Source organism: Hypanus sabinus, chromosome 6, assembly GCF_030144855.1.
Source record: "Hypanus sabinus isolate sHypSab1 chromosome 6, sHypSab1.hap1, whole genome shotgun sequence".
Taxonomy (NCBI): Eukaryota; Metazoa; Chordata; class Chondrichthyes; order Myliobatiformes; family Dasyatidae; genus Hypanus; species Hypanus sabinus.
In genome coordinates, this window is record NC_082711.1 from 16,090,271 (window position 1) to 16,109,805 (window position 19,535).

Here is a 19,535-nt window from a genome sequence, read left to right on the forward strand (position 1 = left end):
TCCCTCTGGTTTATCCACCCCATCTTTTTGCCAGTCCATGTCACCACCATTTTCTTCCCTCCACCCCTGTTTTCTCTCTCCACCTCCATTATCTCCCTTTCTGTATCTCCCTACATTTCTCTTTATTTCATTCCATCGCATGTGCCTCCTTCTCAATGTCTCCCTGCATTCTTCTTTCTCCAGGTCTCTTCCCATTCCCCAAATCTATTTACCTCCTGCTATCTCCCTTAATTCCATCATCTGCTGTGCTTCAGCGGCTACCTCTTAGTCTCCCATCCCTTTGTCTCTGTTTCTCTCATACTGTGTCTCACTCTCAATTAGTCATTTAAGTTTAAGTAAGCCACTTGATTACGACTTGGGGGATACAATGCAGTAGCGTTGTTTCTGCAAGTAAGTTGCAATGTGGATTTTCATTTCTGTATCACTATCAGATCAAAGCCTGTTACTGCGGAGCATGTTATTTTTACCTGAAATGGCTTTAAGTTTGAAATTAAGTCTAAGCCTAACTCCAGGATCTTGAGCAAACAACTTATGATCACCAGAACACCCAATAGATGTAGTACCTTTTGCCTTTACCTCATCTTTATCTTGGTCATGTAATGTGACACTGGTAAAAGAATGATAATGTTAATGATGGCATTGCAAAACCTGAGATAGAGCAGGCCCTTCAAGCCTGCTCTTCCATTCAACATGGTCATGGCTGATTTATGATGGCCTCAACTCCTAATCAGTACCAGCTCCCCATAATCTTGAATTAATTGATCTTTCAAAGGTTTATCTGTCTCTAACTATCCTGCATCTAATTATTTAGCCCCCATCAACCTCAAGGACAGAGAAGTCCAGTGATTAACTGTCTTCTGGTAGAAGAAACTGATGTGCATCTTAGTTTTGAATGGCCAATTTCTTATGTTGTAACTATGACCACTTTTTCATAACCTTTCATTGGTGAAAACATCTGTACAGCTATCCTATGAACTCCCTTAGGAACATTTAATATTGTCACCCTTTCTTCTTTTAAACTCTAAGAAGTACTGAGCTCTAGCTCAGCCACTCTTTATTAGAATAACATTCTCATTTTAGGTGCGACAGATAGCTGTGGAGACCAAGTCATTTGATATATCTAAAGTGGAGGTTGATAGGTTCTTGATTATTAACAGTGTCAAAAGTTACAAGGAGAAGGCAGGAGAATGGGTTTGAGAGGGATAATACATCAGCCATGATGGATTGGCAGAGCAGACTCAATGGGCCAAATGGCTTAATTCTCCCTTTTCTTAATTAGATAAAAACTCTGCACAATTTTCCTAGTGTGACCTTGCCAGCATCCTGTATAAAACCTTTCTATTTTTAGAATAAAGGCTAAAATGTAATTTGCCTTCTTAACTACTTGTTGGATGTGCCTATGTACTTGGACATTTAGATCACATTAAACGTGATTTGTTTCTGTTCACTCCTCCAGGGCATTAATGTAAACAGTAAGCATTAGCTGAGAACCAATCCCTCAAATATGCCACTAATTATATCCCTCCAGCCTGAAAAGGAACCATTGATTCCAACTCTTGTGGCAGATTTCAGTCCATACTAATGCACTTCTGCTGATACTTTGATGTCAATTTATGTATCAGGCTCTTATGGAGCATCTTGTAAAATGGCCCAATGGGAATCTAAACACACTATCTACAGGTGAATAAACTCTTTTCGGGCTTCCACCCAGGTACAGGTATCGATTTTAACCGATGTTTCAATGACAAACTTTGCCATCTTCATCAGGGATAGCTGAGTTGTCATCAAAGCATTAGTTAAAATTGATACCTGTACCTGGCTGGAAGCCTGAGAAGAGTTTATTTGTCATATATGCCGGGAAAGCACTAGAGTCTTTTTTTACATTATCTACAGGTTCCCTTTTATCAACCCTCCCTGTTTTATCCTTCATGAATTCGAGCAAATTGATCAAATTTGATTTACTTTTTCATAAAACCATGTTAATTAGGTTTGATTGCATTCTGCTTTTCTAAATGTTTAGTTATTTCCTCTTTGACTGTTGACTGTAGCAGCTTGCTAACAGCAGATGTTAAACTAACCTATAGTTCTCTGCCTTCTGGTTTCCCCCCTTTCTGAACAAATGCCTCAATTCCCTAATCTTTCTCCCTCATTAGATGCATTCAGTGACCAAGCGTCCATGAACCTCTGGGGTAAAGAATTCCAAATATTTGCCATCCTCTAAAAGAAAGAATTGCTATACTCCAGTTTTAAATGATTTTCCTCTTACAGATATGCCCCTATATACAAGACTTTACACTAGTGGGAACTCCTTAATACCTTTTTTAAAAAAAGAAATCTTCTGCTTTCCAGCATCTTCCCGGGGCTTCCAGTTGGGTACAGGTATCGATTTTTAACTCTGTTTTGGTTCCTAGTACCTACCCTGTCTTGCCTTCTTATAATCTTATAATTCAATAAAATCTGAATATATATTTAACCTATCATTCTTCTAAAGTTCAAAGAATGCAGCTGGTAATTCTTTAACTGTTCACAATAAGATAAACTCTTCATCTCAGTAAATGTCCTACTGGACATCTTCCGGACTGCTAATTTTAGTATATGCTTTTTTCCAAATAAGAGGACCACAACTATACAGATCAGATGATACAGAAATAAATGTTGTCATTGACAGTAAAGATGATCATCAGGATTTAGAGTGATCTTGATCGGCTGAGGTTGTGAGAAACTTTTTCATTTGAGTGTGAGTGATCTTATAAAGATTTATAAAATTACAAGGGGCATAGTCCATTTTCCAGGATTTGGGAATCAATAAATAGAGAGTATAGGCTTAAGTTGAGAGTGATGAGATTTAATAGAAATCTGAAGGACAACTTTTTCTGAGTAGTTATTGTATAATAAGAGAAAGTGGTTGAGGGAGATACATTCAAAAGGTACTTGGACAGGTACATGGATAGAAAGGTTTAAAGGGATATGGGGCAAACACAGGTAAATGGGACTAGCTTAGATGGGACCAGATGGGCCATTGGGCCTGTTACCATGCAATGTTTACTTAGACTTTATCATTCCAGTATGGTGTGTACAACTTCTGTATTTCTAAATTTAGCTCCTTTACAATAAAGACCAATATGTCATTCATCTCCATACCTACTTGATTCATCTACATAGTAACCTTTGTGATTTATGTACAGGAACACTTAGATCCCTATGCATTTCACTCATTTGCAAGCTGGATTTTATGTTGGCTTGATTGGACTTTTATTTTTATCCAGAATGCACAGTCCTACTGGATGTTTACAAATTAAATTGCTGTTTTTCCTAGCTCTACCTGTGCTTTTCAAGAAAGGGCTTCAGAACATGGAAGCTGAAGAAAGTAGTTCAGTTATTCTGCGCTGTGAACTCACTAAACCTGATGTTCCAGTGGAATGGAGAAAATATTCAGTGGTACTTACTCCAAATGACAAGTATGATATGGTGCAAAAAGGTTTCTGCACTGAATTGATTATTCGCAACATAAAACCAGAAGATGAAGGGGAATATACTTGTGATTCAGGAGATCAGCAGACTTCTGCATCTTTGAAAGTGAAGGGTAGGATAGCCAGTATATTTTTGGCATAATTCTGCATAAGAAACTACTAATTTTTCCAGATAGAATTTTATATTTCAGTCATCATACATAAATTGATATTATTAAGAGCATAACAATAGAAACAGAATTTGGCCATTTGGCCTTGTTTTCCTTTTGTTGTCAGTGTCATTTTTGTGCACTAATCACATGCCCCTTGTGTGCCTTGATGACTAGCATTCTGTTTTTCCTCAGTCTGGATTTGTCTAAATATTGGCAATCTACAAAATATTAACTTAAATGGATAATTGGAAAGGTGTGAAACTGCATTTAACTTCCTAGCAGTTTGTCAAGCTCAGATCTAGACCGAACAACATTATCAACTGATTTACTTCTCATCCTCTTTAGTCTTGCCTGTGCTTTTTAAACAAGAACTTGAGAACATAGAAGCGGATGAGAATGGTATGGCTATTTTGTGCTGTGAGCTGTCTAAACCTGGTGGCTCAGTGGAATGGAGGAAAGGCATTGTGGCACTTCATTCAAGTGATAAGTATGAAATGAAGCATGAAGATTCCTGTGTTCAGCTGTTTATACACAATCTAAAACTGGAAGATCAGGGAGAATACACCTGCGACTCGGGGGACCAGCAGACCAGTGCATTTCTAAAAGTAAAGGGTAGGAATCATTTTTGTATTTCCATTATTTAAATTTAAGAGGAAACCTGTCACAGCCTTTGTATTGAATAATTTTGTAATATGCTATTTATAGTCACGGAATCTTGTCACGTCAATGCAGCCATTTTCTTTTAAAAATGTTAATTGTAATGTATAAGCAAACTAATGCACATGCAAATCAGTTTTCTGAAATGCAAAAAGAAAGCATTGAAAATATTCAACAAGTCAACCAAATAGTGCAAAGAGATAAGGTTTAAGCAGTTATAATAATTAAAGTAAACGACCCTTCATATGAATTAGAAAAGTAAGAAGGCAAGAATATTTTTGTTTCCAGAGTGGAGTTTTATGACTTATAAAGAATAAAAAAATAAACTGATGCATGGAACTACCTGTGACATATAATTCAATGCAGTGATATTGTAAACAGAAAGTTTTGACTTTGGAAAATTAAGTTGTTCTAATTATAATAATTAACTGGAAAAAATTCAATTATAAAATTAAAATAAACCTGTAGGGAAATCTGATGTAAAACAGAAAAAAACTGAAAACATTAGGCTGAAAGAGAAGTAAAGTTAGTGCATTAGGCTGCAGACCCTTTGTCAGAACTGAGGAAGAGGGAAAAGAAGATAATTTTAAGAAGTAGAGAAGGTGATATAGAGTCTCTCAAAAGCAGAGGTGGAGGATTATGCCTTGTGATTAACTCGTTTTGGTGCACAAATGTACCAGTGCTGTCCCAATTCTGCTCACCAGACCTGGAATATCTCGCAGTTAAGTGCCGTCCATTTTACCTACTAGGGAGATTTCCGTGATCACTTTGATAGTGGTACACATTCCACCTCAGACCAATGTCAGTCAGACTTTAGATGATCTGCGCAATGGGATCAACATGCATGAAACAGCATACCCTAATACCTTCACCATCATTTTGGGTGATTTTAACCAGGCCAGTCTGAAAAAGATCACTAAACAATTACCATCAACAGATCACTTGCAATACCAGGAGAAACAACATACTGGACCATTGTTACACCACCATCAAGAATGCCTTCTGTGCTATTCCTTGTTCTCACTTCAGGAAGTCTGATCAGCTGGGCTGTACTTCTACTCCCTGAGTATAGGCAGAGACTGAAGTACTGCAGCACCAGTAGTGAGGACCAGGAAGGGACGCACAGGTGCACCTACAGGACTGCTTTGAATTGGTGGTCTGGACCCTATCCAGGGATTCATCTTCGATTTTGGATGAGTATGCTGCAGTTGTTACCAACTTCATTAAAACCTGTGTGGATGAGTGTGTGCCTACAAAGACTTGCTGTACATTCCCAAACCAAAAGCCATGGATGAACCAGGAGTACATCATCTGCTGAAGGCTAGATCTGTGCAATTCAAGGCTGGCAACCCAGGTCTGTACCAGAAAACCAGGTATGACTTGCGGAGGGCTATTTCAAGGGCGAAGAGACAAGTTTGAATGAGGTTGAAGGCGACATTGGATGTACAAAAGCTCTGACATGATTTGCAAGACATTACTTCCTACAAAGCGAAACTACAGCTGTGAAGATCCCTGTCGCACCTGGTGATCCTGTGATCTCTGTCTCAGAGGCCGTTGTTAGGTTGTCTTTAAAGAGGCTGAACCCTTGCAAGGCAGAAGGCCCCAACGGAGTACCCAGTAAAGCTTTAAAGCTTGAAAACTTGTGCCATCCAACTGGTAGGAATATTCAAGGTTATTTTCAACCTCTCACTGCTACAGGCAGAAGTTCCCACTTGCTTCAAAAAGGCAACAATTATACCAGTGTCTAAGAAGAATAATGTGAGCTGCCTTAATGACTATCGCCCAGTAGCACTCACATCTACAGTGATGAAATGCTTTGAGAGGTTGTTCATGACTAGACTGAACTCCTGCCTCAGCGAGGACCTGGACCCATTGCATTTTGCCTATTGCCACAATAAGTCAACGGTAGATGCAGTCTCAATGGCTCTTCACACAGCCTTGAACCACTTGAACAATAGAAACACCAATGTTAGGATGCTGTTCATTGACTATAGCTCAGCATTTAACACTATCATTCCCACAATCCTGACAGAGAAATTACAGAATCTGGGCCCCTGTACCTCCTTCTGCAATTGGATCCTCTAGACCTAACTGGAAGACCGGAATCTGTGTGGATTGGTGATAATATCTCATTCTCACTGACCATCATCAATGGTGCACCTCAGGGGTGCGTGCTTAGACCATTGCTCTACTCTCTATATACCCATGACTGTGTGGCTAGGTTTAGCTCAAATATCATCTATAAATTTGCTGATGATACAGTCATTGTTGGTAGAATCTCAAATGGAGATGAGAGGGCATTCAGGTGCCTGATATTCCAACTAGTGGAATGATGTCGCAGCAACAGCTTTGCACTCAACGTCAGTAAGACGAAAGAACTGATTGTGAAATTCAGAAGGGTAAGACGAAGGAACACATACCAATCTGCATAGAGGGATCAGAAGTGGAGAGAGTGAGCAGCTTCAAGTTCCTGGGTGTCAAGATCTCTGAGGATCTAATCTGGTCCCAACATAATGATGTAGCTATAAGGAAGGCAAGACAGCAACTATACTTCATTAGGAGTTTGAAGAGATCTGTCAACAAAAACACTCAAAATCTTCTAACGATATACCATGGAGAGCATTCTGATAGGCTGCATCACTGTCTGGTATGGGGGGGATGGAGGGAGTGGGTGCTACTGCACAGGACCAAAAGAAGCTGCAGAGGGTTGTAAATTTAGTCTGCTCCATCTTGGATACTAGCCTACGAAGTATCCAGGACATCTTTAGGGAGTGGTGCCTCAGAAATAGAGAGTCCATTAGTAAGGACGCCCAGCACTCAGGGCATGCTCTTTTCTCATTGTTACTATCAGGTAGGAGGTACAGAAGCCTGAAGGCACACACTCAGCGATTCAGGAACAGCTTCTTCCCCTCTGTCATCTGATTCCTAAATGGACATTGGACCTGTGAACACTACCTCACTTTTTAAATATATTTTATTTGTGTCTTTGCACAAATTTTAATCTATTCCATGTACATATACTGCAATTGATTTACTTATTTATTATTTTTTCTCTTCTTCTATAATATGTATTGTATTGAAATGCTGCTGCTCAGTTAACAAACTTCACGGTACATGCCGGTGATAACAAACCTGATTCTGATGAACAAAGCAAAGGGTACTTCAATAAGAGGGTGAGTCAAGGATTGTCATGAGATGAGTTATAGGAATATTCAGGCCAAATAAGTTAATAGGACAGTTAGTGATAGTATGGACAAAGAAATATGATATGTTACTGATAATATCAGGACTGTGGGACATCGGAATCAGGTTCATTGTTACTAACATTGTTCATGGAAGTTTAATATGTGGTGAAGGAATTGGTTTAGGAGGGAGGCCATAAGCATTTTGGATCATTGATGTCTCTTCCAGGGAAGGTGGGACCTGTACAGAAGGGATGGTTTGCATCTAAACTGGAGAGGGACTAATATCCTTGCGGGAAGGTTTCTTAATGCTGCATAGTGGGGTTTAAACTAGAATTGCAAGGAGATGGGAACCAGAGTGCCAGAACAGTTGGTGGAGAGGTTGTAGAGATGGATATTGGTAAGACCTCAGTCAAAGTTAGGAATCAAAAGGTTGAGCATGGTGCAACAAAATTGAAAAGGATAAATGCAGGATTGAAGGTGTTGAATCTGAATGCGTACAGTATTAGGGATAAAGTACAAACCCCATTTCTAGAAAAGTTGGGATATTTTCCAAAATGCAATAAAAACAAAAATCTGTGAAATGTTAATTCACGTGAACCTTTATTTAACTGACAAAAGTACAAAGAAAAGATTTTCAATAGTTTTACTGACCAACTTAATTGTATTTTGTAAATATACACAAATTTAGAATTTGATGGCTGCAACACACTCAACAAAAGTTGGGACAGAGTTAAAATAAGATTGAAAAGTGCACAGAATATTCAAATAACACCGGTTTGCAAGACTCCACATTAAGCAGGCTAATTGGTAGCAGGTGAGGTATCATGACTGGGTATAAACGTAGTGTCCATCAAAGGCTCAGTCTTTGCAAGCAAGGATGGGTCGTGGTTCACCCCTTTGTGCCAAAATTCGTGAGAGAATTGTTAGTTCAAGAGGAACATTTCTCAGTGCAAGATTGCAGAAAATTTAGGTCTTTCAACATCTACAGTACATAATATTGTGAAAATATTCAGAGAATTCAGAGACATCTCAGTGCGTAAAGGGCAAGGTCAGAAACCACTGTTGAATGTGCGTGATCTTTGAGCCCCCAGGCGGCACCACCTAAGAAACCGTCATGCTACTGTGACAGTTATAGCCACCTGGGCTCGGGAGTACTTTGGAAAACCATTATTACTTAACACAGTCCATCGCTGCATCCAGAAATGCAACTTGAAACTGTATTACGCAAGGAGGAAGCCATACATCAACTCTATGCAGAAACGTTGGCGAGTTCTCTGGGCCCGAGCTCATCTCAGATGGACCAAAAGACTGTGGAACCGTGTGCTGTGGTCAGATGAGTTCACATTTCAGCTAGTTCAGAAAAAACTGGCGTTGAGTTCTCTGCGCCAAGATGAAAACGACCATCATGATTGTTATCAGCGACAGGTGCAAAAGCCAGCATTTGTGATGGTATGGGGGTGCATCATTGCCCACGGCATGGTTGAGTTGCATGTATGTGAAGGTACCATTGACTCTGAGGCGTATATTAGGATTTTAGAGAGACGTATGTTGCCATCAAGGCGACATCTTTTCCGGGACGTCCATGCTTATTTCAGCAGGACAATGCCAGACCACATTCTGCACGGGCTACAACAGTGTGGCTTTGTAGACACAGAGTGTGTGTGCTTGACTGGCCTGCTGCCAGTCTTGTTCTATCTCCTATTGAAAATGTATGGCACATCATGAAGAGGAGAATCAGACAACGGAGACCACGGACTATTGAGCAGCTGAAGTTTTATATCAAGCAAGAATGGACAAAATTTCCAATTGCAAATCTACTACAATTGGTATCCTCAGTTCCAAAATTATTAAAAAGTGTTATTAAAAGGAAAGGTGATGTAACACAATGGTAAACATGACTCTGTCCCAACTTTTGTTGAGTGTGTTGCAGCCATCAAATTCTAAATTTGTGTATATTTACAAAATACAATAAAGTTGGTCAGTAAAACTATTGAAAATCTTTTCTTTGTATTTTAGTCTGTTAAATAAAGGTTCTCGTGAATTAACATATCACAGATATTTGTTTTTATTGCATTTTGGAAAATATCCCAACTTTTCTGGAAATGGGGTTTGTAGATGAACTTGCAGCCTAGTTGCTGGTTGGCAGATATGATGTTGTAGGCATTATAAAATCATGGCTGAAAGGTTATAGCTGGGAGCTTAATGTCCAAGTATACACATTATATAGAAAGGATAGGCAGAGGGGGTTGTGTTCCTCAGTTGATTAAGAAAAATTAAATCAAATCATTAGAAAAAGTTGACATAGGGTTGGAAGGTGTTGAATCTTTGTGGATAAATCTAAGGAACTCCAAGGGTAAAAAGACCATGATGGGAGATGTATACAGACCCCCAAGCCTACAAGTTACAATGGGAGATAGAAAATGCATGCCAAAAGGGCAATGTTACAATGGTCATGGGAGATTTCAATATGCAGGTAGATTCAAAAAATCAGTTTGGTACTGGATTACAGAAGGGGGAATTTCTAGACTGCTTACAAGCTCAATGGATTGGGTGTTATGAACCGGAGGCGATTAGGGAGCTTAAGGAAAAGGAAGTCTTAGGAGCCAGTTATCACAATATGATTGAGTTCAATTTTACATTTGGTAAGGAGAAGTTAAAGTCTGATGTAGCATTACTTCAGTGGAGATAAAGTGGTATGAGAGAGGTGTTTGCCAAAGTAAATTGAAAGGAGATGCTGGCAGGGATGACGGCGGAGAAGCAATAGCATGAGCTTCTGGGGGAAATGAGGAAGGTACAGGATAGATGTATTCCAGAAATAAAAAATACTCAAATAGCAAAATAGTACAACCGTGGCCGACAAGAAAAGTCAAAGCTAATGTAAAAGCTAAAAGGAAGGCATACAACAAAGCAAGAATTAGTGGGAAGATAGAGGATTGGGAAGCTTTGAAAAACCTACAGAAAGCAACTAAAAGGATCATTAGGAGGAAACGCAAACACGAAGAAATTTGCTGGAAATTCAAGCAAAACACAGCAAATTCTGGTGGAATGCAGCAGGCCAGGCAGCATCTATAGGAAGAAGTACAGTCAACATTTTGGGCTGAGACCCTTTGACAGGACAGAAGAGCAAGCTAGCAAACAATATCAAGGTGGATAGAAAAAGCTTTATTTTGTGTGCGTGTGTGTGTAGGACTGCCAAAAAAAATAAGGCCAGAGAAGAAATAACGGAGGACAAGGAAATTGCAGATGAACTAAAGGTGTATTTTGCATCAGTCTTCACTATGGAAGACACTAGCAACGTGCCAGGTGCTGAGGCAAGAGAAGTCAATACAGTTACTATTACAAGGGAGGTGCTCAAAAATCTGAAAGACCTGAAAGTATATGAGTCACCTGGACCAAATGAACTGCACACTAGGGTTCTAAAAGAGGTAGTGGTAGAGATTGTGGAGGCATTAGTAACGATCTTTCAAGAATCATTGGACTGTAGCATGGTTCTGGAGGACTGGAAAATTACAGATGTCACTCCACTCTTTTAGAAAGGAGGGAGGCAACAGGAATGAAATTATAGACCAGATAGTTTGACCTCAGTGGTTGGGAAGATGTTAGAGTCAATTGTAAAGGATGAGGTTGTGGACTATTTGGTGACACAGGACGTGATAGGACAAAGTCAGCATGGTTTCCTTTGGGGAAAATATTGCCTGGCAAACCTGTTGGAATTCTTTGAGGAGATTACATGTAGGATAGATAAAGGGGATGCAGTGCATGTTGTATGTTTGGATTTTCAGAATGCCTTTAACAAGGTGTCACACATGAGGCTGTTTACCAAGTTTCCCTGCTTTTGGTATGCTGGCCTTTATAAATCAGAGCATTGAGTATAGGAATTGGGATGTAATGTTAAAATTGTACAAGACATTGGTAAGGCCGAATTTGGAGTATTGTGTACAGCTCTGGTCACCGAATTATAGGAAAGATGTCAACAAAATAGAGAGAGTACAGAGAATGTTACCTGGGTTTCAGCACCTAAGTTGCAGGGAAAGATTGAACAAGTTAGGTCTTTATTCTTTGGAGCATAGAAGGTTAAGGGTGTCTTGATAGAGGTATTTAAAATTATGAGGGGGATAGATCGAGTTGACGTGGATAGGCTTTTTCCATTGAGAGTAGGGGAGATTCAAACAAGAGGACATGATTTGAGAGCTAGGGGCAAAAGTTTAAGGGTAACACAAGGGGGAATTTCTTTACTCAGAGAGTGGTAGCTGTGTGGAACGAGCTTCCAGTAGAAGTGGTAGAGGCAGGTTCGGTATTGTCATTTAAAGTAAAATTGGATAGGTATGTGGACAGGAAAGGAATGGAGGGTTATGGGCTGAATGCGGGCCAGTGGGACTAGGTGAATGTAAGCGTTGGCATGGACTAGAAGGGTCGAGATGGCCTGTTTCTGTGCTGTAATTGTTATATGGTTATAAGTTAAGAGTGCGTGGTATTACAGGAAAGTTACTAACATGGTTAGAGCATTGATTGATTGGAGGCAGAAAATTGGAATAAAATGATCGTTTCCTGGTTAGCTGGCTGTGAAGGATGCTATTCTGCAGGGGTCGGTGTGGGACCTCTTCTTTTAATGTTGGATATCAATGATTCAGATGATGGAATAGACGACTTTGTTGCCAAGTTTGCGGATGTTACAAAGATTGATGGGGGTGGCAGGTAGTGTTGATAAAACAGGAAGTCTGCTGCAAAAGGACTAAGATTAGAAAAATAGGCAAGAGAGTGGGAAATGAAATACAATGTTGGAAAATGCGTAGCCGTGCAGTTTGGTAGAAGAAATAAATGTGTAGCCTATTTTCTGAATGAGGAGAAAATCCAAAAATCTGAGATGCAAAGGGATTTGAGAGTCCTTGTGCAGAACACCCTAAAGGTTAATTTGTGTGCTGAGGAAGACAAATGCAATGTTAGCATTCATTTCAAGAGGTCTAGAGTATAAGAGCAGGGGTGTGATGCTGAGGCCCCACTTGAGAATTGTGAACAGTTTTGGGCTTCTTCTCTAAGAAAAAATGTGCTGGCATTGGAGAGTATTCAGAGGAGGTTCACAAGGATGATTCCGGGAATGAAAGGATTATCATATGAGGAACATTTGATGGCTCTGGGCCTGTACTTGCTGGAATTTAGAAGGATGAGAGCGGGATTCTCTTTGAATATTCAAATGTTGAAAGGCCTAGACAGAGTGAATGTGGAAAGGATGTTTCCCATTTTGGTGGAGTTCAGGACAAGATGGTACAGCCTCAGGATAGAGGGGCATCCATTTGAAACAATCAAGTGGAGAGATTGTTTTAGCCAGAGGGTGGTGAACTTGTTACCACAGGCAGCTGTGGAGGCCAGGTCTTTGAGTGTATTTAAGGCAGAGATTGATAGGTTGTTGATTGACCATGGCATCAAAGGTTACGGGGAGAAGGCTGGCAAGTGGGGCTGAGAAAAGTATCAGCCATGATTGAATGGCAGAGCGGACTCAATGGGTCAAATGGCCTAATTCTGCTCCTAGGTCTTCTGGAGATGGACTTTTCAAGCAGTTCTTCATTGAGCCTACTAGTGGATCTGCTTTTCTGTTTTGGGTGTTGTGCAATGAATCAGAATTGATTAGAGAGCTTAAGGTAAAAGAACCTTTGGGACAAAAGATCATCATGTGTTCGAATTTACCCTGAAATTTGAGAAGAAGCTGAAGTCCGATGTATTAGTATTACAGTGGAATAAAGGGAATTACAGAGGCATGAGAGAGAAGTTGGCCAGTATTGACTGGAAAAGAACACTGGCAGGGATGACAGCAGAGCAGCAATGGCTGGAATTTCTGGAAGCAATTCGGAAGGTGCGGGATATATACATCACAAAGAAGAAGTATTCTGAAGGAAAGATGACATAACTGTGGCTAACAAGAGAAGTCAAAGAGAGGGCATATCATAGAGCAAAAATTTGTGGATTGGGAAGCTTTCAAAAACCAACAGAAAACACTTTAAAAATGTCATTAAGAAGATAAGGATGGAATACGAAAGTAAACTAGCCAATAATATGAAAGAGAGTACCTAATATTTCTTCAGATACATAAAGTGTAAAAGAAAGGCAAGATTAGATATCATACTACAGGAAAACAATACTGGAGAGGTAGTAATGGGGGACAATGAAATGGCAGCTGAACTGAATAAGTATTTTGCATCAGTCCTCACTATGGAAGACACTAGCAATATGGTAGAAGTTCCAGGTATCAGGTGCCGTGAAGTGTGTGATGTTATTATAACTAGACAGAATGTTCTTGAGAACTGAAAAGTCTGAAGGTAGATAAGTTACCTGGGCCAGATAGTGTACACCCAGAGTTCTGGAATTGGCAGCTGGAGAAATTGTGGAGGTATTAGTAATAATCTTTCATGAATCACTAGATTCTGGAATGGTTCCTCAGTAGTTGGGTAGATTAAGGATTCAGATCTCAGGGTATTTGGAGACACATGATAAATTAGGCCATCGTCAGCATGGTTTCCTCAAGTGAAAACCTTGTCTGACAAATCTGTTGAAATTGTTTGAAGAAATAACAAGCGGGATAGACAAAGGAGAATTGCTTGATGTTGTGTACTTGGATTTTCAGAAGGCCTTTGACAAGGTGCCACACATGAGGCTGCTTAACAAGCTACAAGCCCATGGTGTTACACAAAGAATTCTAGCATAGATAAAGCTGTGGCTGATTGGTAGGAGGCAAAGAGTGGGAATAAAGGAAGACTTTTCTGGTTGGTTGGTTGGTTGATGGTGACTAGTGGTGTTCCACAGGGGTCTGTTGGGACCAATTCTTTTTATGTTATGTGTTAGTGATTGGGATGATGGAATTGATGGCTTTGTTGCAAAGTTTGCAGACGATATGAAGATAGCTGGAGAGCAGGTAGTTTTGAGGAAGGTAGAGAAGCTGCTGAAGGAATTGGACAGATTGTGAATGAGCAAAAAAATGGCAGATGAAATACAGTGTTGGGAAGTGTTTGGTCATGAACTTTGGTCGAAGAAATGGGTTGACTATTTTCTAATTGGACAGAAAATTCAAAGAACTGAGGTGCAAAGAGAGTCCTTGTGCCGGATTCCCTAAAGATTAATAGCATCTGTGGTGAGGAAGTCAAATGCAATATTAGCATTCATTTCAAGAAGACTAGAGTATAAAAGCAAGAATGTGATGCTGAAAGTTTATAAAGCACTGGTAAGGCCTCACTTTGGGTATAATGAGCAGGTTTTGGCCCCTATCTTAGAAAGGATGTGCGAAAACTGAAGAGTGTTCAAAGGTTAACAAAAACTGGCTTGTCATTTGAAGAGCGTGTGATAGCTCTGGGCCTGTATTCACTAGAATTCAGAAGATTGAGATGTGACCTCATTGAAACCTAGCGAATGGTGAAAGGCCTTGATAAAGTGGATGTGGAGAGGATGTTTCCTATGGTGGGGGCGTCTAAGACCAGAGGAGACAGCCTCAGAATAGAGGGTTCTCCTTTTAGAATGTAAATGAGGAGGAATTTATTTAGCTAGAGAGTGGTGAATCAGTGGAATTCTTTGCTACAGACAGCTTTGGAGGCCAAGTCTTTATATATACTTAGGTAGAGGTTGATAGATTAATTGGTCAGGGCATCAAGGGATATGGGCAGAAGATAAAATTGGTGCTGAGAGGAAAATTGGATCAGCCATGATGAAATAGTGAAGCAGACATGATGGGCCAAATGGCCTAATTCTGCTCCTATATCTTATGGTCCTATGGAGATGGCTGAGTGTACAACCCTCTGCAGCCTCTTTCAAACCTGTGCATTTGAGTCTTCCTATGACATGGTGATGCAACCTTCATATTGTGGGAAATGCCACAAGATGAGGTTTGGTTGATGATGGAAAGTTGGATCGTGGAATGACAAAGGAAATGGACTTTCCATGGCGCTGAAATAGAACGGAGAGAACATATAGCTGGTGGTGGAATCTTACTAGAACTGGCAGAAATTTCAAAGGGTGATCTGTTGAATGTATTAATCCCTTTTTCCACAGATGCTGTCTAATCTGAGTGCTTCCATTATTTTCTGATATAATAAAAGTTTTGAAAGTTCAGTTAGATTTAACTCATTTCAATTTCAAGAGTCTGTCACATGTATGTGGTAAATGACTCCAGCTCCTGTTGACATGCCTATCTAAAAGCAACTTAGCTTTTAGTGAATGGATGAAAGTTCCTAATGCCATACTGAATAATTCTCCTTTATGGTCAGTCGTGGACCAGTTAGTAGGAATGTTTCAATTTTTCAGAGACTTTGAAAATATCCTGTTAATCTGCTTCACTGTCAAAGCTTGCTATAGGATGCCCACTTCAAGAGTCTGCTGTTGAACAGTTCTTGGTAGTCAGGGGAATATAATTAGAATCTTTATGCAGGGATATTGTTCAGGGAGAGGATGCTGACATTGCTCCCCTTACCCTGCCAGAGAACTTAGAGAATTTTGCAAAAGGAATTTAATTTCTGGAATTTTTCCTGTAGTTTGCAGCATAGTACATTTCAGAGCACTACTATCTGCTTAACTGATGTCAGTAGCAAGGAAACTCTATAATGAAAAGTATCATAATACAGAAAATAATAATAGGATTGACCAGAGCCAGAACAGATTTATAAAAGGACAATCACATTTGTTTAATCTACTGGAGGTCTTTTGGATGTGACGAGTAGAATGTTGCGTTGGTAGACCCAGAGTCGTCGGCACATGTTGGGATTGGATTTCTGTGTGGGCAGAAGGCACAAGCGATGGTGACGCCCCTTGTATGTGAATTGGTGAGATCGGATTTTGAGGCCTGGAGTTTAGGTTCTCATCCAGGGTCCTAATTCATCATCATCAGGTTGATGGAATTGCTCTGATAGTCACTATGTTCTCAACATGCCCAATGGAATTCTGTGTCATTAAAAGATGATAGGTATGACATAAAATATTCAAAATCATAATTGATTATTTAACACAGTGTATTTCTTTAAATTTTAGTTTGAGTAGCTATGTATTTTACTAGAATGCTAACAACTTAATTGAAGACATTTAATTCTTCCTTGATTTTTGCTTTGATTTTATCCTTTTCATTCTCAATAAGGATACTGATGTTAATTTACCTCCATTGATGTAATTAGAAATTAGCATTTGATCAGAGTTGTCGTCAGAGTTATAAAGAACCACAGCACAGAGTCAACCATTCAGCCCATATAGTTCATGCCAAACTCTTATTCTGCCAAGTCCCATCGACTGACACCTAGATCATAGCCCTCCATCACACTCCCTTCCATGTACTTGCCCAAATTCCTCTTAAATTTTGAAATTGAACCCACATTCGCCACTTCACTGGCAGTTTGTTCTGTAAGCACACCATCCTCTGAATGAAGATGATCCCCCTCAGGTCCCCCTTAAATAATTATAATTTTGTTATTAATCTATGACCTCTAGTTCTAGTCTTACCCAACCTCTGTGGAAAAAAGCTTGCTTGCATTTATTCTGTTTATAACCTTCATAATTTCATACACCACTCTCATATCACCCCTACACTCCAGGGAACAAAGTACTAACTTATTAAATCTTTCCCTATAACTCAGGTCTTCAAATCCTGGCAACAGCCTTGTAAATTTTCTCTGACTCTTTTAGTCTTATTAATATCTTTCCTGAAGGTTCTGACCAGAACTACTCTTAAGTTCTGCAACATCTTCTATAATTTCAAAATAACACTCCAACTCCTGTACTCAATACATTGATTTATGAAGGCCAACGTGCCAGAACATATTTTGTCCAGAATACAATCAGCATGTTTTAAATTAAAACACATAGTTAATTTATCTTTTATTGCTCCAGTAATTTTGTATATCCCTGGGAATTAATAGTGAACAAATAGCCATTATCTCATTATTATTTCATTTGTAAACTGAACTGGAACCAGGTAATTACCTGCAACGATTTCTCATACATATCCCATCACCTCTAAATTCTCCAAGACTCTCTTCATGGCCCTTTCCAATTTCCCATTCATGTTACAGTACTGTGCAAAATTTTTATAGCTAGGGCATAGATAACCTTTGCAGATTTATAGACAACCTCACTCTCTTTGACCCATCTGCTCCTAAATTATCAGACTAATTGCCTGGCCTCCAGAAGAATAGAAATTTCATCTAAAAAACAAACAGAAAAATAATTTACATCTTTGGTCTCACTCACGAGCTCCTTTGCTTACTACTCAGCTTCATTCCTGAGCATAGAATCTGTCAGAAAGAGAAGTAAATTTCCACAAGACCATGAGATATAGGAGTTGAATTAGGCCATTTGGCCCATTGAGTCTGCACCACTATTTTATCATGGCTGATCCAATTTTCCTCTTGGCCCCAATCTCCTGCTTCTGCCCGTATCCCTAGATGCCCTGACCAATTAAGAATCTATCAACCGCTGCCTAAAGTATATATAAGACTTGGCCTCCACAGCTGTCTGTAGCAAAGAATTTGACAGATTCACCACTCTCTAGCTGAACAAATTCCTCCTCATTTACATTCTAAAAGGAGACCCCTCTATTCTGAGGCTGTGTTCTTTGGTCTTAGACTCTCCCACCATAGGAAACATCCTCTCCACATCCACTCTATCAAGGCCTTTCACCATACGATAGGTTTCACTGAGGTCACACCTCATTCTTCTGAATTCCAGTGAGTACAGACCCAGAGCCATCAGATATTTTTCATATGACAAGCCATTCAATCCTGGAATCATTTACGTGAACCTCCTTTGAACCCTCTGCAGTTTCTGCACATCCTTTCTAAGATAAGGGGCCTAAACCTGCGCACAATACTCCAAGTGAGGCCTCAATGGTGCTTTATAAAGTTTCAGCATTACATCCTTGCTTTTATATTCTTTTATATTTCTTGCAACACTGATGCCACTTTTCACTATGAGATGAGCTTTGGACATTTCTATACCATCAATATGTGCATCTATTTTCGTGTTAGTAATGTGACCTTTTTCTTGTCTCATTTGCTGCTATATTATTGCCTCTACCTTTGATACCTATTCATTATTCCATTGTACGTCGGCCTTCCCAATCGACATCAATGGGACATCCAGAACGCTGCTGGCTAATTCCTTTCTAACACCATTTTCGTGCCTCTGTAAACCTGAACCTAAATAAATTAATATATGGATCTTGACAATTAGTTGAACCTCCAGAGGTAATTTATATTTCTTAAATTTAACTCATCACTCCTATCCCGTCTGTGTTATTAAAAGATGCTCCCATGGGAATGGTGCTCTATCTTGTGTAACTTGGGCATAGATTGCACACTGAGTATGTCATGACATTTGATTTACATGATCTCTGCAAACATGAATTAAAATGTATAGAGGGCTATGATGCAGGTACAGTGACTAGGCAGAATAATGGTTTGGTATGGATTAGGTGGATCAAAGGGCCTGATTCTGTGCTGTCGTGCTCTAAGACGATATCAAATAATTTTGCACAAACAAAACTGAATGCTGTATTAGGTTTTCTTTTGTTTTCGCAAATGGCTTATGAAAGGAAATTGATTAAAACTTAATTTTAAAGGCTTGATTAAGCCCACTTTTTCATTTTCATGTATGAGCATTTTTTTTCTTTATGAACAGCTACCTCTTAGCAGCAGGGTCAAAATACAATATATGCTGCTATAATAATTAGAAAAATAGCTTAGAAAAATAGAGGGCTGTAGGTAAGTCTAGTAATTTCTAAGGTAGGGACATGTTTGGCACAACTTTGTGGGCCGAAGGGCCTGTATTGTGCTGTAGGTTTTATACGTTTCTAATATCTAAAATAGAGGAAGCTTTTTTAGCATGCGTAATTTTGTAATCCTTTTTCTCTCAATAAGGAGTCTTATTGGGCAAACAATAATGCCCTGATGAAGGTTCTCGGCCCGAAATGTCAGCTCTTTATTCCTTTCCATAGATGCTGCGTGACCTGCTGAGTTACTCCATCATATTGTGTGTGTTGCTAATAATGTAATTCTTTTTCTTCACTCTGTATTCTGTGCATATATTCCCCATTGGAAACATGAGATTCA

General features: G+C 39.5%; 1 protein-coding gene across 1 annotated transcript in view; it reads left to right on the top strand.

The window, feature by feature from the left end:
- The window catches only part of obscnb (obscurin, cytoskeletal calmodulin and titin-interacting RhoGEF b), a 533,110-nt gene that overhangs the window by 245,088 nt on the left and 268,487 nt on the right, over nt 1-19,535 (top strand). Inside the window, 2 exon segments of the mRNA XM_059971780.1 lie at nt 3,317-3,583; nt 3,968-4,234. Of these exon segments, the coding sequence (XP_059827763.1) occupies nt 3,317-3,583; nt 3,968-4,234 (534 nt within the window).